Source organism: Lathyrus oleraceus, chromosome 2 (assembly GCF_024323335.1).
Source record: "Lathyrus oleraceus cultivar Zhongwan6 chromosome 2, CAAS_Psat_ZW6_1.0, whole genome shotgun sequence".
Lineage (NCBI taxonomy): Eukaryota > Viridiplantae > Streptophyta > Magnoliopsida > Fabales > Fabaceae > Lathyrus > Lathyrus oleraceus.
In genome coordinates, this window is record NC_066580.1 from 28,759,513 (window position 1) to 28,785,135 (window position 25,623).

The 25,623-nt window shown below is 35.0% G+C and overlaps 2 protein-coding genes across 3 annotated transcripts; one reads left to right on the forward strand and one right to left on the reverse strand.

Annotated features, from left to right (window-relative positions):
* Positions 1 to 911: 911 nt before the first annotated feature.
* On the reverse strand, positions 912 to 7,338 carry LOC127117840 (nonsense-mediated mRNA decay factor SMG7). 2 transcript variants are annotated; one of them, XM_051047959.1, is made up of 8 exons: positions 7,106 to 7,338; positions 6,520 to 6,623; positions 5,340 to 5,942; positions 5,105 to 5,227; positions 4,052 to 4,284; positions 2,032 to 3,950; positions 1,837 to 1,931; positions 912 to 1,508 (listed from the first exon to the last, which is right to left on the reverse strand). In XM_051047959.1, exons 2-6 carry the CDS (start codon positions 6,589 to 6,591, stop codon positions 2,054 to 2,056), a joined length of 2,928 nt encoding a protein of 975 aa, XP_050903916.1. In that variant the 5' UTR covers positions 6,592 to 6,623; positions 7,106 to 7,338; the 3' UTR covers positions 912 to 1,508; positions 1,837 to 1,931; positions 2,032 to 2,053. The 2 variants fall into 2 exon arrangements, with proteins under 2 accessions (XP_050903916.1, XP_050903915.1); XM_051047958.1 differs by having other exon boundaries at positions 1,837 to 1,941.
* Positions 7,339 to 20,232: 12,894 nt separating this feature from the next.
* On the forward strand, positions 20,233 to 22,199 carry LOC127121735 (uncharacterized). The gene is made up of 4 exons (XM_051052182.1): positions 20,233 to 20,774; positions 20,919 to 21,161; positions 21,286 to 21,719; positions 22,078 to 22,199. Exons 1-4 carry the CDS (start codon positions 20,233 to 20,235, stop codon positions 22,197 to 22,199), a joined length of 1,341 nt encoding a protein of 446 aa, XP_050908139.1.
* Positions 22,200 to 25,623: the final 3,424 nt, after the last annotated feature.

The following is a 25,623-nucleotide window of genomic DNA, read 5'->3' on the forward strand; positions in this document are numbered from 1 at the left end:
GTAAACTGCTTTAGAAGATCCACCGAGACCAACTCATCAGAAGATACAAGATGAGGAGCATACACAATTAGATCATGCTCGTGATGTCTTGCTCAAATGTCGTCGTGTTGTGGAGATTGTGCAAGCATGTATTTACGAAGATATATTTTTTAATAGGTCTGAAATGAGACAGATCTTAGATGCCTTTGTGATGGAGACACGAGAGAAATTAATACACTGGAGACATTGTCGAAGGACGGGGGTAGAAGAGATCAAAGAACCCAAATAACTCTAGTCAGGTATTAGTTGATAGTATTTATATTTTAGATTTGTTATCGATTGCATTTTACTTTTTTATTTTTACTATTGTACATGTCGACTTCATTATGTATCGCATGACTTATTTTAACCATATGAATTTATATATTTTATTTTTTACATATTGATTTGTATGATTTAATGTTCATCGATCTTTAACATTTATAAATCGTCATTTTCATCTAGATAACCATAAAATTAACTTAACTTGCACAATTATGATAGATTATCTCCATAAATCTTAAACGGGAATACATCTCCGAAATAATAAACATGTAAAATAAACCTTTCAAAAAAACAGATTTGTGGATGATAAAACCCTCAACTCTCGAATCATATTTTTTATGGCTCTAGGGTCACATTTTGGAAATAGACAAGATTGTAAAGCTTTTTTATTCAAAATAATATTTTAAATATTTAATATAGTCTTGTATCTTTCCCACCCTAGAGTCGTGTAATCCTTTCCCAAACGTTTAGGATAACTTAAACATTACCTACCAACAAAACATTCACATGTAAAATACTAATTCACTTGTGCAAAATGAATCAGACAACTAGAGTATTATAAACAACCACAACCACAGCTGCATAGATTTAAAACAAAAAAAACAAGATAAATGAACTAAATCATCTTATTATAGATAGATACATCATATCTGCGGGGAGTATATGAAGATATCAGCGGCCAGCAATTCAATGGGCATTATTTATATATAAAGTTCAAGTAAATCCTGACTTGGGAATAAAATAGAAAAGTGAGCTTATATCACTCGTCACACAAACAAAATATAAGAACCTTAAAGAAATTGCAACCCCTAAACACATGAAGTCAGGTACATACTGGAGCATGCCCGACAACACCATTAGCATATCTTAATATCCAAACTTCAGACAACCACTTTAAACCTATCAGCTTCCCCAATTAATCTGAAGCTTTGGGAAAGAAAAGGGCTAGCATTAGGTACCATAGGCAGCTAGATTGGTGGTAAAATTTCTTACATTACAAATGCACCATTAAGACACTTCCAGAAAGTGAACAACCATAGGCATACCACCAATCCCAGAAGATACACGCTCCATAAAAACTGGATATTCTTTTATATCACCTTCTACTATCCACCGCCAACCAGAAAAGGCATTTACTTACAAACTTTGAACTGTAAACATGTTTGCTTATCTTCCTTCCTTTGGTCTTTAGAGCTCAGTAAAAACTGCAGTAATTTATAAGAAAATTATGCTTGATTAGTTCACCAGTAAACACAAAAATCAATCAACAGTTCAGAAGTTTAACAAAAACAGTCGTGATTCATTGGACTTTCCAAAACCAGGCAAACACAAGCGTGGTCAATTAGACACGTGAGACAGTAATTTGGAAGTTCATGTTTGACATCAAACACAAGCGGAGCAGTCAATCAGACACATAAAACAGTAATTTGAAAGTTCAGTAAAAGTGGGCATGTTTGACATCAAAGACTGTCTAAATTTCAAGCTCCTAAGTAATACAGATATCATTAGCATTAAGATTAATTTGGTACCCACCTTTTGGAGTAGCAAGTTCCTGCAATAAGCCTAGGCCAAATATACTCCAACAACATTCACTGACAAGGAGCTGAGTTGGAATATTTGTAAGCACCCTTCAAGAACCTCCAATATGTAATTTTGTTAGTAATTCAAAAATTGAACACAAAATGTATCCAACAAAGAAACAGCAATAAATCCAGACTAGAAGCATACCATCAATATTCATAAACCGACATCACACAAAGTAACGACCTGTCCAGATTGACTGTCCTTGAAATTGCTCAGGCAGTGGAGTAAAGTGTTGATTTCCATTTGTGATAGGTTGTTGTGGCTGATGATGGTGTGCATTTAAAATCTCAGTACTATGATAATCTTGCCAACCATTCTGTTTGACCCCCTGCAGTGCAGATGGAACTTGTTTTCCAGGAAAAGGAAAGCAAACTGCCCCACTCGAAATATTGTGATTTACTAGATGGGAATTTGATTGAGTATAAGCAATAGGACCATCGGGGCCTGAACCTTTGGTTGATGCAGGCAACTGATATCCATCCAACCAACTGTAGTCATCCATAACAGGATTCCCACTAATTGAATCTGAAACAGTGGATTCCATATCAAGCCTAGGAGAAACATGACTGAAACCAGGAGGAGGTCCACGGTGCCTAGAAGGACGGCTAACTGGAGATTTTCTCAAATCAGCTTGCGAAACTGACAATGACTTCACATAAGAGTTATCCGTAATGACTCCAGAAGATGCAACAGTATCAACTTTGGATGGTATCATCGAGTCTTCAGTTTTTGGGAGACCATAAAATGATTTAGTCCCAGTACTTACAGATTGCTGGAAAGGAACAGAAAGTGATGCGTCGTTAAAGATTGATAAAGCTTCATGCAGTGGGAGCTTAGGTTTTACAACATGCCCATTCTCCGAGAACCCAAGACCTTCAAAACTGTTAACCAGAGAAACTCCCCCCTCTAGCCACCTTGAAGAATGCTGCTGAACTGGTTGCAAGCTTTGAGGCATCATACAACTAACAGAAGCAGGTAAAGAAGTTTGAAGGTCCACATCATTGGGAGGGTGGAAAGCAGAATTAACATTAAATTTAACATCCACTCCTGAAGCTACTGGGACCGGCTCTAAACCTCTGTGAGTTACCCCTGATGAAACAACCAAAACATCAGCTCGCTTCTCGGCTACTATAGGTTTAAAAACAATAACCTCATCATCATCGTCATCCTCTTCTTCCAGATACTGGTGGTGGTCTGACTGAGCAATCCCCGACTTTGGCTTGTCTGCTTCATTTTCTTTCACCAAGTCATCTGCAATAGGCTTGCCAGTGGCAAGAACAAAATCATCTGAGATACTAGGCTCAACACCAATTATGAATTTCTTTCCCTTTGAATCAAAATATATCCTTTTCTGATCAATCCGAACAATGTTAGCTAAAGCCTTTCCTGCAGCTAAAATCCTTTTGACCCGGGATTTTCTTTCTTTTTCTCTATCACTTCCAAATGAATGCTTCCTAGAAAAATCCAAGATTGTTTGTGCAGGGATAAGTGGAACAAATCCTCTTAACTCAAAGTCCTCCCACAAAGCCAGACGGTTATCTGTTTCCCCTTCTTCATACCTACTCATGTTATTAAAGCAAGTCTCCTCTTCATCCCCAATAGACATAGGCCCAACTGAAAGAAGCTTGTTCAAGAAGGAAATACAATGATTCCAAAATTTTGATCTAACAGTTGATTGATTCTCATCCACATCATTGCCTGCAGCAAGATCGGGATAACATGCCAACCACTCAACAAAAACCAAAATGCCTGGTAGAAGAAAACTACAAGAAGGATCCTGCAGCTGCACGCATCTGTCTATAATAATACTCATCAGTTCGAAAGCTGCAGTGAATGCATTTTGAAGTAGAACAGCCCGCTGTACAATTTCTGCATAAGTTTGACCTTCAGATTCCTTCTTCGCATTATGAACTGTAAAGACGATAATGGAAATAATTCTGACAATGGCAAGACCATTCTCAAGAGCATCCTGGCCAAAATTAAGTTCTTCATCTTGACCCGAAGACAGAAGCTCGCGCAGGCCATTGCTAATAAGAGAGAGAACTTCAGCGAAGGTCTCAAGACTATCATCATGAAATAGGAAATATAAGCGGAAAAAAAGTCAGAATGTATCCATCCTCAATAGTTATATGAAAAGGTCAGAGAGTACATCAAGAATATTAACCTTGTACGAGTGAACAGGATTCCATTTAGACGTACAAAGCGAGTACAGAACGATTTGTAAGTCTCCTGTATGTTGGATGCTCCTTCCTTTCTAGGATATGCTTCCACACCATTACCCCTAGTCACAAGTTTTGCTTCTATCTTCCCTCTTCCTTTGCCATCTAACTGTCCAGAAGATTCCTTGACTGCAACAGCTTTAGCATCACCAGAAAGCTGAGAGTAACTTTGTCGATTCTATCATTGCATTAAGGTTATAGGTATTAGAAAAATATAACCCTAACTCCAAAAGTATCATAGACCATATGTAACAGAAGACACGCAAAAAGAAAAGAAAAAAAGGCAGCACCATTCACTAAAGCAAAGAGAACGGAAATCAAGGGTAAATTAACTCCTCATCCCCCAGCAAGAGCCATATACCAAATAAACAGAATTCTTATATGAGAAATTATGCCGCATTAGTTTTAAATAAATATAATTGCACGCTGGTAAGTAGAGAAACTGCTCAAATAACAGTTACTGAAATCTGTTGTACCATACTCATGCCAAGTCAGCAAGGTATTTATGATAGCAATTAGGCAATCAAGTAATTACATAATCAGTTCCCTTCCTAATCATTGAGCTATAAGTGTATCCAGGTCTGCATAGCAAAATGGGTTGGTTCAATCTGTTATTTCAAGCAATAAAGATCTCACATTTCTAAGCTACAAAATTTTGATTCCTTTCTCACACTGTCACTATTGATTTGAATCACTAATAGTAATATACACAGAAAGTCTACCATAGACATGTTCTAAATAAGATGTATCAATAATACTATATTAACTTTTGAATACTGGAGTTATACAGCTTAAAATCTTCATCAAGCAAACACTAGGAGTAGTAGAAATGACAGACTTGAGACACCATTACTGTAAATCCATTAGCCAGTAAGCCAAAAAATATCAAAAATGAAGACCAAATAAATAGACAAAACAGGACATTGACATATCAAACAGCCGAGATTTTTTAACATAAAACAGTTGGTGTTTCAGAATCAACTTCAAAGTCGCATTACCTTCTCAAATGCAACTATTAAATTTTCTCTAGCAGTTGTAAATGGACTATCCACAGCCAGACTCCGAAAATAACGATAAATAACTGCCAGCTCATCACCAGAATATGAAGCCAACAAAGCAAGCTGAAATTTATAGATTCATCAAAATGATATACAGAAGTTATAAACCACAATCTCAAAATATGAAATGTGAAAGAACCAAAAAAAATACACCACGTGCAAAAATGTCAAAAACCTGATGGTGGGGATTTCCACTTGAAGGCCAGATAGACGCAGCTTGTAAATAGTAACTAGAAGCTGCTGCGAACTCACGCTTTTTTGAGTCCCCTTCACCGTACAATCCTTTGTAGCGAGCAAGATCACCCAAGTATATCAAACAACGATGACAAGATATCAAACTTTTCTTCATCTCGGCAGATTTCTTTCCATCTTTCTCCATCACAATCAGATTCTCTGAGTCCTCAAAGTAACCCAGAGGAAGCCCATTCTTGGCTTTGATTTTCATGATAAGATCATGGTAAAACCCAGTTGCTTCTGAAAGGAATGTCTTCAACTGCTGCCTTATTTTAGTTATCCGCTCAGGTCGTACAGAACCTTTCCCTCCCTGAGGTGATTTTGAGCTTGCAGACGAAATAGCAGCATTGAAATGTGCCCTTAACTCTTCAATCCGTTTATAATGTAATACCCAAAGGGAATACTCAATATTGTGCTGCTCAGAAAAAGCATGATCCTCAAGAATTATTGCTTCAAAGTTCTCACGCTGCTGTGGCCAAATACTGGGATCTGACGGAACATGCGCCTGAGCTGATCTACGGCGCTTTTTCTCCAATTCAAGGTTCTAAGTAAGAAAAAATTGAGATTCCATCATAAACCCTTACGAAGTAATTAGAAGAACAAGCAAGCCACAGCATACAAAATCAAATAATAAAGTTTGCAGACAACAGAAAGTTAAAGGTTTTTACTTTGTAAGCAATTAGCTTGATTAACATTTAAGAACACGCAAGTGCATACCACCAACCAATGTGAAGCTCGCTGTAAAAGGACATATATAAAAATTGACCAAAATATAGGCCCAAAATATGCAACGGTTCCGGGCACAACACAAGACTGAAGTGATAACATTAACAAGGCCTAGCACTAATTCCATAACCAATCATGAAGTTTATTTTCTTCCACAATAACGGAAGAACTAAAACACCAATCCATTAAACTCATTCCTCTACATCAATCTACAAAACATACACTGCAAAGTGTAACTTCCTATCTGCAGATGCCAGATACATTATACCAAAGAGAGCATAAATGATGGATTATCAATAATCAATATAGACAAACAAGTCCTAAATTGGTGATCACAATAACAAGGTAGTTGATTCACCAGCGAATCAATCAACAAGAGAGCAAAAGAGCAGTACCTTATCAAAAAGGCGCTGTGCACGCTCCCGCGGTGAAGGAGCAGACATCTTATCAGTTTCTACTATCATCATCCATCAATCAAACATTTATGATTAAACTCAACCTACATAAAACCAACAAATAAAAAAAATCAGTTAGTTAGAAAAAAAAAACAGAATTCAAGTAATAAATCCATATAATAACAAGTATCATAACACCGTTATCGTTACCCAAATACATGGTAACAAAAAAGTCTACAATAAGTCAACGCAACACACATGTGATTATCAAATTTATACAATAAAAAACACAATCGAATAATCTAAAACAGAAAACCTAAACCAAATAATTCGAAAACCAAATCTAAAACAGAAAACCTAGACCAGATAATTCGAAAATTAAATTTTCCTTTGCATGAAATAAAATTCTACTAATGAAAGGGAAAATTCAAAGTGTATAAAACATGAAACGATGCATGATGAAAAAGAAGAACAGATCCATGAAAATCAAACATCGAAACAACGATACATGCGAAGGTATAGGTTGAACCGAAAATCGAGAAGAGAATAGCAATAAATTGGAAGGGAAAAAGGGGGCAAATCTAACCTGTGTGAAAGGTATGGAGGATCAGGTGGAGATTGGGTGGAAGGTGTTTGTTTTGATTTGGCTAGGGTTTGGTTGAGAGAGAGAGAGAGAATGGAGGAGAAAGAGGCGTGGAAGTGGTTGTTGTGATTTGAGGGTACAAAAGGGATATGATTTTTCTTATGTTTCATGCAGGCGGTGAACGTTGAACGACGCCGTTTTGTATGTGTTTAGAAGATCAAAACTTTGAATTGATCTCTCTCTTCCTATCTTCTTGATTTGCAAGTATCTAGTTTATTTTGTTTGTTTTTTATATTTAATTTTATTTTTGTTAAATTATTTTTATTTATTTTGAAACTTCCTGACATGTGCTTAACTCAAAGGAAATGGTCATCGCATCATAGACAAAAATAAAAAAGTTTTGATTGACACGTATGCATGTCATGGTATGAATATGGACATCTCACCATGTGTTATGAATGAATGAGCGTGTAAATCGTTAATTTTTAAGTCTTAATTAAACACTCGCTACGATTGTTGTCAAAGGTTTAAGTGAATCTGATATTGTGAAGCTCTATTAGGGTTTTTATCAAAATTAAAGAAAGATATCAAAGAAGAGGTTATTCTCCTACAAAGTTAGAAAAAAGAGGATGATTCGTCCAACTGATCATCTATGATATTCTACGGTGGAGAAATTTAAATATGTTTAAAGAAAAAACGGTAAGTCATTCATAAAATAAAGATTGTGATGTCATGAAAGATGTGAAGGATGATAATGACATAGAACATCGCCCTTATGTTAATGTGTTTGACATTCATCTTTAATATAATGGTCACACATCACGACAACAAACCTACAATCGTCGGATTTAGATGAACAATGCATTAATTGCAATTAATCTAGATGTTTACAAATTAGGAAAAGTCTTTTATGTAAATGAAATCTCAATATCATCATGGGCTAGCAGGTAAGAAAATTAAGTGTATAAGGACTCAAAAGATGCAATGTTGTTATAATGACAAATCTATAACGGGAGTGAATCAAATAATTAATATAGATTTGAGGGGTCAAATGTCAATGTTTTTCCGTAAGGAAAAAAAATTGGACCCAAAACAAGCAAACAGCGGAGCTACAAAAGAAACAAATTGAGTTCAATGTATGACACGTGCTGAAAGTGTATGACATAAAGAACACGGTCAACAAAATGTTCGTAACATTAACCATTTTTTGTAATATAATCGAAGAAACAAATTCACATAAGTTTCAACATAACAAGGATATCAAAATTGCCACACACGTCAGTAAAGAAAAAACATGTTTGAACTTGCTACAACGGTGACACCAAAACCTCTCCCTATTGTGGCAAGTGAAGGATATGCTCGAATAAGTGAATATAATAAGATGGACGAACAACACATATTGAAATCCGGGATAAGAATAGAAAAATAATAATGGGATGACCAAATTTTCATTTTTATATTTACAATTCTTTGGTGACATGGGTTTTCATTTAAGATAAAAATTCATATAATTGGTTGAGACGAAAAAGAAAAATGACTGAGAAGCATGTTTGCGAATAAAAGGAAAAGAGAGACTATGAAAAATGATATGGATATGGATTCCAATAGTCCAAAGAAATGAAGCAATGGGTTGTTTTGTCAAATACTAAAGCAAACAATTCTAAATTAATGGCCTTATATAGAATTATAAAGGAGCAAGTGGTCACAATTTTCATTCTCTTATGTGATACTAATTATGTATTCATCCATTTTTAGTGGTTTAATTATATTTAGTGGTATTAATGTTAATAATGTTATTAATAAAACAAAAATTACATATTGAAGTTAAAGCTATAAAAAATTGTAAGTCTGGTAGGTTATTAAGCATAAACATTTCTTTAGTTGCTCCATGAGAAATTAAGACGATAGCTTAAGCTTGGGTTGTAAGTCTTGAACCGTGGATTGTGTGCCATATTTTGATTTCCAACATAGTTTAGTGAAATTGGGTTGCTTGGACACCCCTCATATACATGTAATTTTACATAGTAAATACATTATTTGTCATTTGTCAGTAACAGGTATCGGTATTATTAGTTTAATGGCTTCAGTAGTTGGAGCTATTGTCATGACACTCAACATATCTATTAATTATAAGATATGAGAAACTACATAGGCTCATTCACTAGGTTTTAACACACTTGAAACTTTCTTTGTAGTAATCATTCTTACAATTATCCATCTGTAACTATTGACAACTATAATTTTCACACATCCAAATCATTCAGTATAGGACTTGATAAATAATGTTCCTTTTCATGAAGCATCAAACACAAGCCTTGTTTAGAATGTAAAAAACGTAAGGAATTGGGGGTTTGAATTGTGTTGATTTTAAAACTTTTGATATTCATAAGGACAAAGTAGTACTGCAACATATAGTAAAGACAATATGGAAGAGAATCACATGTATAATATATATTGTTCACCTTATTAACTAGAGGTTAATCAAGTCCCCTCGCACTTGAGATATTTCCACTACAATCATATTTTATTACAAACAACCTTTAAATCAATCTAGTCTCAAATTCCATTGCCTCACACTAGAGGATTTTCTTGCCTTACAACTTGTAAGGATTTCCTTACCTTAAACCTTTAAGGACTTGTTTTCCTCACACTGTAGGACTTTAGAAAAATTAATAAGTGATTTATTTACAACACGCTATAGGAGTTTAGAAAAATTAATAATTGGTACACCTAAAACAACTTAGTTATAAGTGTTTATCTTTTTTGGAGAAAAATAATTAATAAAAGAGTACTTTTTTCTTGGTGTTTGTTCTTTGCTAATATGACAATCACTAGTGCAAAAAGTATATTTCGTAACCATTTTTTATTATGGCCACATAACCAACTGAGATAATATATGTTCATTAGACGCCTTTCATTTTTTTAACTAAAAACTAAACCATTTCCGCGCTGTTAAAAGTAACAACCATTGTGATATATTAAGAGTGACACGATTCGAAACCCAACACCTGTAATTTTATGTTTTTTCGTTAGAAAAAAATGTGTTCCCTTAATTTCTATTTTTAAATAAAAATTAAATATTTTTCACCACATATCAAATCAACAACCATGGTGAAATATCAAGATAAATCACCACTCTTGTTTTTAACAACCGTTGTGAAATATATTACCTATATAAGCTAACTTAATTCACTTCATAATAGACTATGTTGTAAGTGAAACCCTAACTTCTCTCGCCTTACCCCAATTTCTCAAAACTCCATCCTAATTTTACAAAACTCCAACATTACTTATCAAACTAGTATGACTCAAGGAAATGTGTCACAAAACAAGTAGCTAGCTCATATCTTTATTTTCATTTTCCATGAATTTTTTCAATGAAAGGAACAAACGTTAAACATTTTATGAGTTATGATATCATATTGTTGTTGTTCAAAATATAAGTCACTTTTTCTTGTTTTTCTTGTTCAATAGTTATGTCAAACATTTGTCTTCGTCCAACATAGAGCTTACTTTTTTCTTGCTGTTAAGATAGAATTATAGGTTTTATATTATTATTTTTGTTAAGATAAGTAAAGTGTTTAAGTTATTGTTGAAGTATGGAGTTGTTTTGTTAAAGTAAATTGTTGTTTGTGTTAAGATAAGTTTATGATTTTGTTCATAAATATTGTTGTATGTGTTATTTTAGATGTTTTTTTAAGTATGTTAATGTTTTTGTTGAGGTATGTTGTTTGGTTAAGATATTGTTGTATTTTGTTGATAAATGTTGTTCTTTGTTTTGGTTTACATATTCTTTGTTGAAGTATGTTGATATTTTTGTTGAGCTATGTTGATAAATATTGTTGTTGAGGTATGTTTGATAAATTTTATTGTTTGTGTTTTTGTATGATGTGTTTGTATAGGTATGTTATTGTTTATGATATTGTGAATGTTATTACTTGTATATTGCAGCTATCATTTCGTTCAGTCAACATGTCCTAGAAGATGAGTTTACCATATCATATGTAGCATGAGTGTTTTATCAACCCCTCATTAAATATATAACCTTTCAAATTGAATTAGAAAATAATAATATGAAAATTTTAAGTTATGTTAAAAAATGACTTACATTAATCAATGTTTTACAAGCTTTCTTCATGTCTGTTATATGTATTTCGCTCTTTTACTATTAGAGCTACAAACGTTAAACCAAATTCTAGCAGTCAAAAGCAAGATACGAATAATGGGTTGTAGAAAGATCGAAAAACACTGATTAGTGTAAGTTGTTCTTCTAATATAACTCAATTTATCATATTATTAATTTCTAAGTTATATTGAAAGGTTATGTGTTTATTGACCAATTGGTGAAATATGCATTCCAGATAAGTTATAATAAACTCAAGTGAACATATCAAAACGGTTGGAAGTTATAACCGTGGTGAAATGTTGTACGTTAAGTCTTTCAATACGGTTGGAACATTTAACCGTGGTGAAATGTTGAAAAATCTCTCAAAATGCTAGCATTGGGTATCGAACCCCTGATTTCCACATTTTATTAAGGTTGTTTTCTACAACCGTAGTGATATGTTACGTGCTACTATGTTTTTACTACGGTAAAGAGGTCTCATACAACCACACCATACGTTACCATGGTTCATCACCCATAATGATATCCCTTTTCCAATCGTGGTGAAAGACCTTTTTTGTAATAGTGAATATTTTGCAAAGATTAATTCATAATGTTTCGGTGACACAAATAGTATAGTTCAATCATGGTATTGTATGGAACCTTTGACATTTTAATTTTTCCTTTACATATGTTTCGTTGCAGACCCATAAATGGTGATGATTGCGGTAACTACGGCGAAACAGAACTTCTAATGCACTATGTTGTTGTGACACCGTGAATCGGAGGTTGGGATCATAATGCTTTTTGAAATAGAGGTATCGATGTTGATGTGATGTCGTTAACGGTGTTGTCATCTTTTATACGGTGGACCCAGGGGAGTACCTGCATAGTTAACACTCTAACGCTCAAATCAGTTTAGGATTTAAGACTTAAGATAGTGAAAGTGGAGATTAGAGATTGTGTACCTTAGAACCCTTTGTAAGAACGAGATTTGATTATGCATCTAGCCTTATGTTTTAATTATAATAATACATAGACTCTCAGAGAAAAAATTTATACCCTAATGATTTTGTTTAGTGTGTGGATACTAGATATAAGTTCTGACTCTGATAGAATGACGTGCGACGTCATCAGATTTTGAACCTAATGCACTTTATCTCTAAGATGTGTATTCTACAAGATAATCAAGCTCTAGATTTTGTACTTAACCCTTTCGAACATAGTATATCCAAATCTTTATGACTATGAAGCTTCTGATGTTGTCAAGCTATGAAGTATTATGCTCAAACAACTCTGATGAACCGTGTCACCAGACTCTAAAGACCAGGTTCTAATGAACTGGATCAAGATTCTGAAGACCATATTTCTGAAGATTCTCTCAATCAGACTCTTACTCTTCTTTTATGCACGCTTCATCACATATCTATCAAAAGCCCCTGAATATTAAAGATAAGATCAAAATGGTTTTACGTGAGAAAATAGTACATAATACAAGATCAAATATCCGTTCCACTACACTGACTTTGTGGGCTAAGGACTGTACTATTATACAAATTTGTCTCCCATTTTCACTGACCATTTTGGAAGGATACAATTGCATTTAAGTAATCCAATTATACTCTTCAACAGATCTCTTTATTGCATATATAAAGAAGACTTGGAAGAATGGAACAATGCTACTCTCTAAGAGATTATCATATATGTGAACATTGCATTTTTATGAAATATATGAGAGAAAAGAAACATACACACAAGTAACTTTTGTTCATACTCTTCATAGAATATATTTTGTGTGATATACATGTAATTTATTTGTGTATTCTGCTTTCTTAGAAGAATTTTGTAAACACACTTTGTATCTCAATCTTTGTGATTGTATTTCCTTGATTGACTATGTTTTAGTCAGAAATACTCAAGAAGACATTATAAGTTAGTCTTTATGTTGTAATCAAGTTTGATTATAGTGGATTCAGTCCTTGTGATAAGACGAAATCACCTTGGCGGGTGGACTGAAGGTAGCTTTGTTAATAGTGAACCAAGATAAAAATAATTGTGTTCATTATTTTTGTTCTTAGTTTTATGTTTATATCTTTAGGTTGCAAAAGTTTTATTTCTTGAAACCCAATTCAAACCCCATTTTCTTGTGTTTCCATTACCTTCAATTGGAATCAAAGCCTCGATTCTGGTATTGATTATGTATCAAACACTTGATCGTGTTAGATAAATATCCAGACTTGTGAAACATTATGGCAGGAATTCCTCCACCAGTTGCACCCGCTAGCAAAAATGAAAGAGATCATTATAATGTAAAAACCCTGATATTTGGTGGGGAAAATGTTGACTATTGGAAAGGTATAATAGATTTTTTTTCTTGGTCATGATGTGGATCTAGGGAATATGGTAGTTGATGGCTACATTCATCCTGTTTATGGAAGTGGTAACAATATGGAAAGAAGAATGATGATTGATCAACAAAAGAAATATAACAAGAATCATCATAAAGAAAGAACCATCATGTTGAACACTATATCACACTCTGAGTATGAAAGGATTACAAATAGAGACACAACAAATTCTATGTTTAGTTTCATAAGGATGACTCGTGAAGGAAATTCTCAAGTGAAAGAAACCAAGGTGTTTTCCTTGACACAAAAGTATGAAGCCTTCAAGATGGAAAATAATGAAACTATTGAGAACATATTCTCAAGGTTTCAGACTCTTGTTGCAAGACTGAAGGTTCTAGACAAAGGTTACTCAATTGTAGACCATGTTAAGAAAATTATCAGAAGCTTACCCAAGAGATGGAGGCCTACAGTAATTGCACCGAAACTATCTAAGGATCTGAACAACACAACTCTTGAAGAACTTGTGAGTTCTTTGAGAAGTCATGAGATAGATCTCGAAGAGGATGAACCTTAAAGAAAAGTTAAATCAATGGCTTTGAAATAAATTGGAAAGTATGAAAAGACTAAAGCCTTTCAAGTCAAAGAAGAAGAAGATTTTGAAGAAGACTCTAAAGAAGAAGATTGTTAGGTATGTCATATAGTGATTGACTGCATTTTGGAAAAACAAGTATTATTGACAGATATTGAACAAGATATCCTAACATGTTGTTTTAACATTGCATTATGACCTAACTTAAGTATCGTGTGAGATTTGGTTTCTTTAATGTTTTTATTTGAAGATTCTCTGAAGATTTAGTTCACGTATTATGTTAAGTGTTTTCCATAAAACAAAAGACTATTGTATCTTGACTTATTTACGAAGTAAAGATATCAAGATATTTTAGGAAACATATGATTTAGTTGAGATCATATCTTCAGAAGATTGTACAAAGATGTTGGATCAGCTGCAAATCAAGATCGAAGCCTGTGTCTTTCCTCTGCTATATATAGAAACGTTCTAAACCTAAGAAGGTATCGAAGCAGTGCGGAACATTGTTTAAATTAGGGTTTCATGTCTTTGTATTTTATAGGCCACTCTTATATCTCGTTGATATTAGAGTTAGACTGTGTTTTGAGTTGTAATTATTAAATCACTCATAAGATTTTAAGCAATAGTGGATTATATGTTCTGGAAGAGTGTCTTTTATTATTTGTTTAAGTCATTATCATTATGTGTGATTGAAGGGAAGTGATATGGGTATCATATCTAGGAGTGTCCTAGATAGAAACATCCACGGGTAGAGATTAGGTAAGAAGTCTCTAAAACTTGAGGTTGTTTAGGACTTCAAACTAATTATGTGATAGTGGATTTCCTTCATGGTTTGTTAGCCCCCATATGTAGGTGATGTTGCACCGAACTGGGTTGACAACTGATTGTGTTATTTCTTATCATACTATTATTTAAATCTATTATTGTTTGTGGTGTGATAATATGTTGACCCTGGTGTTGTGACATCGTGTACGACATCCGAGATCTGCTTACCAAAATTTCAATTGGTATCAGAGCAGGCATTATACTCTGTTTCTGGGTGAGATCCGGGGAAGATATTTTCTGGTCCCATGGATAAGAAATGAGGATTTATCAACAGACTTCCCATCTTAGATGATTCCAACTAGGACTATTGGAAGGTAAGGACGATGGCATTCTTAAAATCCATGGATAACAAGACATGGAAAGTTGTCATCAAGAGATGAGAACATCCTGTAGTAAATGACAGAGATGAGAAGGCTACTACTGATCTGAAGCCTGAAGAGGATTGGTCAAAAGAAGAAGATTAACTGGCTTTTGGAAACTCCAAAGCTCTGAATACCCTATTCTAAGGGATTGACAAAAATATATTCAAGTTGATAAATACTTGTATTGTAGCTAAAGAAGCTTGGGAGATCCTCAAAACTGCTCATGAAGGCACATCTAAAGTGAAGATGTATAGACTTCAGCTTCTCACTACGAGATTTGAGAATCTAAAGACGAAATAAGATGGGAATATTCATGATTTTCAAATGAGTATTCTTGAAATAGCTAATTCATCTAGTGCTTTGGGAGAAAAGATGTCATAAGAAAAGCTGGTGAGAAAAATTCCCAGGTCTCTACCTAAGAAATTTGACATGAAGGTCACAACCATTGAAGAAGCTCAAGACATCAACACCATGAAAGTAGATGAACTTATTGAGTCCCTCCAAACCTTTGAATTGGGTATTAGTGATAGATCTGAAAATAAAACCAAGAGCATAACATTTGTATTCAACACTGAAGATGAACAAAACCAATGTGACTTGGATATTGATGAAGGAATGACTAATGTTATTGTTCTCCTAGGAAGACAATTCAACAAGGTACTAAAGAGAATTGATAGGAGGTCAAGAGAAAATGTCACGAACATCCCTTTTGACATTAGGAATAATAATGAATTCCATAAAAGAACAAGAACTGAAGAGAGATCCAATCAAGGTAATGGGGTCAGTGTCGTGGGTGTGAAGGATTTTGGCACATTAGAGCATAGTGTCCTACCTATCTCAAGAAACAAAAAAAGGGTTGTATGTCTCTTGGTCTGATGATGACAACTTTGAAAATGAACATGAGGATGAAGCTGCTAAACATGTTACTGCTTTAACTAGAAGATATGAATCTGATGAAGACTCACGTGATGAAGAATTATCCTATGAGGAACTGGATGCATCCTACAGAGAACTTTGCATCAGAAGTGAAGAAGTGTGTCAACTGGGAGAAAAACAAAAGAAAATTGTATCTCAACTGCAGACTGAAAAGGAAGGATTTCAATTCACCATATCTAATCTCCAAAATTAGGTGACACTATTAACTTCCAAACTTGACAACATGTCAGAGAATGTGAGAATGTTGAACAAGGGATCTAATGTGTTAGATGAAGGTTTACAAATTGGAAAAGCATGTGGAGATTTGAGGGGGATTGGTTTTAAACATCAATCTCTAGACAAACAAGGAGAAAGTTATATGACCAACTTTGTTCTTCCAAAGAGAGAATCTAAGCATGTAATATTTTAACCTTTAGCTCAACATCATGTCAGACATCAAAACTCTCAAACTAAAGGCAAGTTATTACACTGGAAATGTCATTATTGTGGAAAACATGGTCATATAAAGCCTTTCTGCTTCAAATTATATGGTTTTCCCACGTATCCAACACATTCTAGGGTTAATCAGAAGGAAGAGTGGATACATAAGCCTGTCAACACTAGTCTTATAGCTCGTACCTCTCTTAGAGCATCAGCTCGAGAAGACTAGTATTTTGACTGTGGATGTTCCAGACACATGATAGGTGTCAAGAAATTCCTTTAAAATATAAAGTAATACTCAACTGGCTATGTGACATTTGGATATGAGGCTAAAGGTGAAATTAAAGGGATTGAAAGACTAACTTGTACAGGACTCCCAAGTCTTGACAATGTCCTATTGGTAAAAGGTATGACTGCTAATTTGATAAGTATCAGTCAACTATGTGATGAGGGTCTTAAAGTTAACTTCACAAAATCAGAATGTCTATTCACTAATGAGAAAAATGAAGTTCTAATGATGGGAATCAGGTATGAGGACAATTGTTACCTGTGGTCATCTAAAGAAACTAACTACACTTTCACATGCCTGATATCCAAAGAAGACAAAGTTAACATGTGGCACCAAAAACTTTGACATCTATATCTTAAAGGCATGAAAAATATTATGTCAAAAGAATCCATCAAAGGTATTCCAAGACTCAAGATTGAAAAAGGTAAAATCTATGGTGAGTGTCAAATTAGGAAGCAAACCAAGATGTCACATTCAAAGTTATAACATCAGACTACTTCAAAAGTTTTGGAACTTCTTCATATGGACTTAATGGGGACTATGCAGGTTAAGAGTCTAAGAGGGAAAAGATACACATATATAGTTGTTGACGATTTTCCAAGATTCACTTGGGTGAACTTCATCAAAGAAAAACCAGATGTCTTTGAGGTGTTCAAAGATTTATGTCAAAGGATTCAAATAGAGAAGGAAAGTGGAATTGTCATGATTCGAAGGGACCATGGGAAGGAATTTGAAAATAGCATATTTGATTAATTTTACTCCTCTGAAGGTATTGGTCATGAGTTCTCCTCTTCTATCACTCCTCAACAAAACAACATTGTTGAACGCAAGAACAGAACTCCACAAGAATCAGCTAGAGTCATGCTTCATGCCAAGCATCTACCCTACCACTTTTAGGCTGAAGCAATGAACACAACTTGCTATATTTATAATAGAGTCACTTTAAGAACTGGTACCTCGACTACTCTTTCTGAACTATGGAAAGGAAGGAGGCCCACTGTCAAATACTTTCATGTTTTTGGAAGCAAATGTTACATCCTGGATGATCGTGAACAAAGAAGAAAGATGGATCCCAAGAGTGATGAAGGAATATTTATGGCATACTCTACAAACAACAGAGCCTATAGAGTTTTTAATTCCAGAACCAAAGTCGTGATGGAATCCATCAATGTGGTAATAGATGATAATATATCAGAAAAGGGACTGATGTTGAGGAAGATATTGGAACATCGTCTCAGCAAATTAACACATCTGAAAATGAGGAAGTTATTGAGTCAGGCAGTGAATCAGGAGGCATTGAACTAGACAACCACCAAGTCAACAAAGCTCCATCCATCAGCATTCAGAAAGATCATCCAACAGATCTCATTATTTGAAACCTTAATGAAAGGGTCACCACTAGATCTAGAGATGTGATCTCAAATGCTTGCTTTGTTTCTAAGTTTGAACAAAAAAATGTGAAGGAAGCATTGACTGATGAATTTTGGACCAATGATATGCAAGAAGAATTAGGTCAGTTTATAAGAAATGAAGTATAAGACTTAGTTCATAGGCCTAAAGGAATGAATGTTACTGGCACAAAGTGGATCTACAAGAACAAATATGATGAAAAAGGGATTGTAACCAGAAACAAGGCCAAACTTGTTGCTCAAGGATACACTCAAATTGAAGGGGTTGATTTTGATGAAACCTTTTCCTCTGTTTCTCGCCTTGAGTCAATAAGACTACTGTTAGGAGTGGCTTGTTTACTTAAGTTCAAACTATTTCAAATGAATATGAAAAGTTCCTTCTTAAACGAGCACTTGAATGAAGAAGTCTATGTTGAACAACCCAAAGGGTTCATAGATCCCAACTTTCTAGATCATGTTTACAAACTAAGGAAAGCTCTATATGGATTAAAGCAAGCACCCAGGGTTTGGTATGAAAGGATCATTGAGTACCTTGTTATCAATGGATACAGGAAAAGAGGAACATATAAGACACTATTTGTTAAAGAAGACCATGGTAAACTCAAGATAGCTCAAATATATGTTGATGACATTATTTTTGGAGGGATGTCGAACCAGATGGTACAACATTTTGTCAAGCAAATGCAATTTGAATTTGAAATGAGTCTTGTTAGTGAACTAGCATACTTTCTTGGGATCCAAGTCAAACAAATGGCTGACATTATCTTCATCTCTCAAAGCAAGTATGCCAAGAATATAGTGAAGAAGTTTGGCATGGAAAATGCTAGTCATAAAAGGACACATGCACCAACTCACTTGAAACTGATTAAATATGAAAAAGGTGTAAATGTGGATCAAGGTCTATACAGGAGTATGATTGGTAGTCTAATGTATCTTACAGCTAGCAGACCTGATATTACATTTGATATAGGAGTTTGTGCTAGATATCAATCTAAACCCAAAATGAGTCATATTACTCAAGTGAAAAGGATTATGAAGTACATCAATGGAACTAGTGACTATGGGATGTTATATTATCATAATGAAAACTCCTTGCTTACAACACAGTGTGATGCAAATTGGGAAGACAGTGTTGATGATAGAAAGAGAACTTTTGGAGGATGTTTCTTCTTGGGAAATAATCTTATATCTTAGTTCATTAAGAAGCAAAATAGTGTGTCCTTATCTACAACTAAGGTTGCATATGTTGCAGCAGGAAGTAGTTACTCTCAATTAATTTGGATGAAACAAATGTTAGAAGAATACAATGTCTAGCAAGATGTCATAACATTGTATTATGATGACCTAAATGCTATTAACATTTCCAAGAACCCTATTAAACACGTCATAACTAAGCATATTGATATCCGTCAACACTTTATTAGGGATCTGGTGGAAGACAAAATTGTTACTCTTGAGCATGTAACTACTGAGAAGTAACTGGCAGATATTTTTACTAAAGCTTTAGATGCAAATCAGTTTGAAAAATTAATGGGTGAATTGGCCATTTGCATGCTTGAAGAATTATAACAATTACTGAAATGGAGATATGGAAATCAATTTTTTCTTCCCTCCACTTAATGATGAACAAAACTCAAGGACTATCATTACAATTTTTCCTTATTTTTCCAACGCTGCACCCTAGCCACTCTCACACTACCTCCTGCATTCTCTCTCTCAACCTTGCCCTCAGACACTCTTATATGTCCATCTTTTCTCTAAAGTTCATACCGAAAACCTCTAAAATGTCTCAACCTTCTGTCTCCACTCTGAGCAAACACTCAAAAGAGAAATCAAACCCTAAAAATATGGGTGCTGAAATAGATCTCTTTGATGTCATTACTGATGTTGTTCCCCTCTCGATCGTACCTGTCCATGCAACTCCTATGAGAAAGGATAGAACTTCTTATTCAACGAAAGGCAAGCCTTCTAAAGTAAGTACCTTTTCCTCTCCTTCCATGACTTCTAGAAATTCGAATGCACCTGAACCCCCTACTATAGTAAAGAAACCCCAGTCTATGATTAGTCTGTATCTCGATCCCATCAGCATTAAACCTAATGTTGACATGTCTAAAGATTATCCTGTTGTGACAAATGTTATGGATGATGTTAAAGCCTCTGAAACCAATAAAATACCTAGATATGTAACTACCTTGAGTAAATCCAACATGATTGTTGCGGACAAACACAACATATATAATAATATTCGTGTGTTGATCTCTCAAGTGTTGGGTATTGGCCACAAGACTAATGTCGTGCCAGATGTATCCACATCCTTGGCCCAACCAGATAACGATATTGAGAACCCCATGGATAAATCTAATGTGAATGTACCTACTTTGTCTCCTAAGTAATCGAAAGACAAAGAAAGGTCTAAAGAAGTGAATGGTGATCTGGTTGACAAAGATAAAAACCCTGCTGAGAAAAATGATCAACCCACTGACATAGTAAATATTGAGGAACTGGACTCTAATGATGTTCCCATCGGTTAAAGACTAGCTTCTGGTATAGTTAAAAGATTGAAAAACAGAAAAGATCAAGCTATTGAATCCTCCATCACACCTTCAAAATCTACCAGGAAAAGAGCTAGTGTTGGTCCTACGAAAAGATGGAGCAAGGTGGTTACTCCCATGTCTAAGAAGAAATTCCTAAAGAGGAAGGAAGCTCCTTCTGAGTCTAGTGAATTTGACCATGATGTCGAACACAATGTTCAGGAGATCATCTCTATTTCCAGAAAGTAAGCCTTTGGGAAGAAGATTCCAGCTAATATCCCTGAAGTTTCAATTGACAACATTTCTTTTCACTTTGTGGAGAATGTTGAAAAGTGGAATTTTTTTTATTAAAAAAGATTAACTCTAAAGGAAACAGGGGAAAGATGTTTTTGAATGTAAAGATGAGATGAGTCTGATTAAAGAGGTTGGATTAATGAAAATTGTAACTGGTTTCGGCAAGTGCTATGAAATGCTTGTCAGAGAATTTATTGTGAACATCTCCAAGGAATGTGACAACAAGAGGATCAATGAGTTTAGAAAAGTGTATGTCAGAGGAAGATGTGTGTATTTTTCTCCTGAAATAACCAATAGGTTCTTGGGAAGAAATGAAGAAGAACAAGCTGAAATAGAAGTATCAGACAATGTCATATGCAGAAATATTATTGTTAAGCAAGTGAAGGAATGGCCAAGGAAAGGGAAACTATCTGCTAGTGCCTTGAGTGTCAAGTATGATGTTTTCCACAGAATTGGAGCTGTTAATTGGGTTCCAACCAATCACATTTCCAACATTGCTACAGGTCTAGGTAAGTTTATTTACATTGTTGGGACCAAGACAAGTTTTGACTTTGGATCATATGTCTTTGATCAAACTATGAAGCATGATGCTTCTTATGTTGTGAAGATGCTAATTGCTTTTCCATCCTTTATTTGTGGGGTTATCCTGAGTCAACACCCTAGTATCTTAATCAGCTATGACAGTACCTGCAAAAGGGACCCTCCTCTCTGATTACACTATAAGTTGTTCACTAGGAAGCATGTCCCAAACATTGTCATGGCATCTGGTCAAACACCTTCCAGACCTATAAATAGAATAAACATCCTTGCTGAGCTAAAAGATACCTACAAGACTTTGGATGAAACTATTAAAAGTTGTACTAAAAGGAAAAAGCAAGATTGAACTATTGATAAAGGCTTTGTCTAAAGAAGAAGGAGGTTTGAAAGGTGATAGAACATATGAAGAAGAAGAAGAAAATGAAGATGCTACAAGAAATGATGAGGATTGAAGTTAGTTCATTTGTGTGTTGGTTATGCTTTTGTTTTTTTGTGGGTTATGCCCTGAATATTTTTGTGCACTTTAAAAGTGCTCTTGGTTATGTTTGGTTTGTAAACTCTCTTGGTTGTTGTCATACCCATATTTTTAACCCCAAGATCTCACATCTCATTTGCATTTTTGCATACAAGCAAGGTCACATTTTGGTCCTTCCTCTTTATCCATCTTTGGGTTTGCATTTGTAGGGATCACCAAGCACCTATTTGATGATGTTTTACCTTTGTGTTTATTTGATTCATTGTTTATCTAACCACTAATTAAAATACCAAAAATATGTCATGTTTCCCTTAAGTTTATGATGCAAGGTAAGGCTTTTCAAATCAAGAGCATCTCAAAGTTTAGTTGCTTACTTCTCAAGGAAAGCCAAAGGTTCATGTGTTTATTTCCATGACTTCTTCAATAAGAAACTTCAAGCTTTGATAAATTTAATCAAGATACAATTAAGGACACCTTATCTTGAGTTCATATGATCACCCATGTGCTTTGAAGTGCAAGGAAGGTCCAAATACACAAGCTCGTTCCAAGGGGTTTGACCTAAAAGTCAACATTTTAAAGTCAAGGTTCCAAAGATCACAACTCCTTCAATTCTCAACATTTTTGAATTCTTATTTTTTTTTCATATAACTCTTCTCAACATCCTCTACAACTTATCTTCATATTACAAGATCCAATTATACTTGGAGGATCATCAAAAGTTTGGAGACATTATAGGTCATTTGTGGACTTAGTGAAATTTGACCTATTTTCAAGTGACTTTTCCCCAACTTTCAAAAATCGTAACTTCTTAAATTTTCAACATATGAGGCTGCTTATTTTTGCACAATGTCATTTGTGGTGCCTGTAACACCCCAATTAAAATAAGATAATTATTTAATTTAAATTAATATTTTATTTATTAATTTAATTGAATAATTGGAAGTTTGAATTATTATTATTATTATTTTGGAATAATAATTATTGGAGTATATAAGTTGGAATAATAAAAAGTCCTAATTTTTGGTAAAAAGGGTTTTCACGTGAAAAGGAAAACAGAGAGAAGCGGTTGAAAGAGGAAAAAGGGCAAAAGGCAGAGCAAGAGAAGAGGAAGAGCTTGAAGTTGCAGAATTTGCCGGATTTACTCAGGTAAGGGGGGTTTATCATCAATTAACGGGTATTATGGGATGATATGTACTGGGTAGTAATAGACCATTTGTTTTACCCTGATTGGATGATATATGCTGAATTGTGGAACTTTTGAGATGAACGAAAATTTGATTATAATTGACGAAATTCGTAGGAATTAGAGGTAGAAAGGTTAGAAAATTGTGAAATCGAAAGTGTATGATTCGTGTTAGATGATATGAATGAATTGTGTGTGAAATTTGGACTGTAGAAGGTTGAATCGGATAGGTCTCGTAGCAGAGAAAGCCATTGCAGATCTGAGAGCTCTGGTCTCTGGTCATACGCGTATGGCACTAGGCAATACGCGTATGAGATGTTGGTACGCGTATGGGGGGAAGCCTTACGCGTATGGGTGGAAAAGATGGCATTTTGAACGTGAATTGGTCTCTGTTGGTACGCGTAATGGGAAGTTGTTACGCGTAGCGTACGCGTATGGGATAGGTGGTACGCGTATGAGTTGGGCGAGGAAATGCGCAATACGCGTAAGAGAGTAGGCATTACGCGTATGGAGTTGGCCAGGTTTGGGCAATACGCGTATGGCATGGGCAGTACGCGTATGGGCAGAGTTGGGATTTTCCTGAACTGTTGTTGTGCAGTTTTTGGTTGTTTAGGCTGAGTGATGTACTTAGCTGAGATATGATGTTGTAGGGATCATTTCCCGTTGTTTTGAGTGGTATAGGTATTAGTAGAGCGGGCTAATACTGTGTTTGATTATGTGGCATGATATGATATGCTTTTGTGATTAATTATGTTGATAATGTGTGATGGTATACATGATGATGTGAATGTATACATTTGTGAATAGACTGTATTATGGCTTAGAGTGTGAGCATGTGTCTATTCTTGATTATTGTTGATGTTGCATTGCTAGGTGATTAGCATGCATATTGTGGCCTTCGGGTGGTAGCTAATTCCCATGGTGAGGAATTAGTGAGTTTAGTCATTTTTGGACTGTTGTTGATTGTTTGCATGCTAGGTGAGTAGCGTGCATTTCATGGCCCATTTGGGGTGGTAGCTAATTCCCATGGTGAGGAATTAGTGAGTGAGTCACTATGTCTCAAATGAGTGGGACTAGTGAGCTTGGTAGCCGTGCCTGGATTTGGACGGTGAGGTTGAACTATATGTTCACAAATAGTCGGTACCGCATGCATAGAGTCTCATTGCATAATGAATGTGTGGCATATGATATGATTGGATGTATTCCAGTATCATATGTGTGTTGTGTGTTGTGTTGTTAATGATTGAATATGATGGAGAATTGTACTGTTGAGTATGATGTTTGAATGGATATTACTGTTGCTGAATGCGTAGTCTAATTAGGGTGAATTAATGTGTTAATTACTTGGCATTACATGTTGTTCTATAATGCTTATTATATTGATTGAGGAACTCACCCTTACGCCTATTTTTCAGGTAACGAGAAGTGAGTTGATTAGAAGCTAATGCTTGGAGTCTAGAGTAGTTTCTTATGGGTCATGCTCTGATAGATGTAACATCGGGAAGGGATGTTTTAACTAAGTTGATATTGGTTGTTGAATGATTTACATGTATCGTGTTACATGTTTTACATTGATGTTGAATTTATTCCGCTGCGAATTATGCAAAGAATCTTATTTTAATTAAATGAATGAGCATGACAGGATAATCTGATGAATGTGGTGAAATGTTTGTGTGACACCCTTCGGGGCATAATTACTCTGATGAAAATATTGTTATTTTAAGTATAATAATTTGGGGTATTTAGAAGGGTGTTACATTAGTGGTATCAGAGCATAGTCGGTCGAGTCGAGTCGTAATTATTCTGTTTCCCCTGTACGGGATAGGTGTTGTGTAACCCTATCAGTACTTATTTGTTTTAGTTGTTTGGGTTTTCAGAATAGAGATGGCTGGAAGAGGTAGAGATGATGCTGCAATTGCTGAGGCTCTGGGTATGCTAGCTGGAGTACTTGGAGGAAATCAGAATGTTATGGGAATGGGAGCTGCTCGTCAGTTGAGTGAGTTCCAGAAGAACAATCCTCCAATGTTCAAAGGAGCATACGATCCAGATGGTGCTCAGAAGTGGTTGAAGGAGATAGAGAGGATCTTTAGAGTAACTGAGTGTGCTGAGAATCAGAAGGTCAGGTTCGGTACACATATGCTGTCAGAAGAAGCTGATGATTGGTGGGTTGCTACCCGCACTGAGTTGGAAACTGCTGGAAATGCTGAGATTTCTTGGG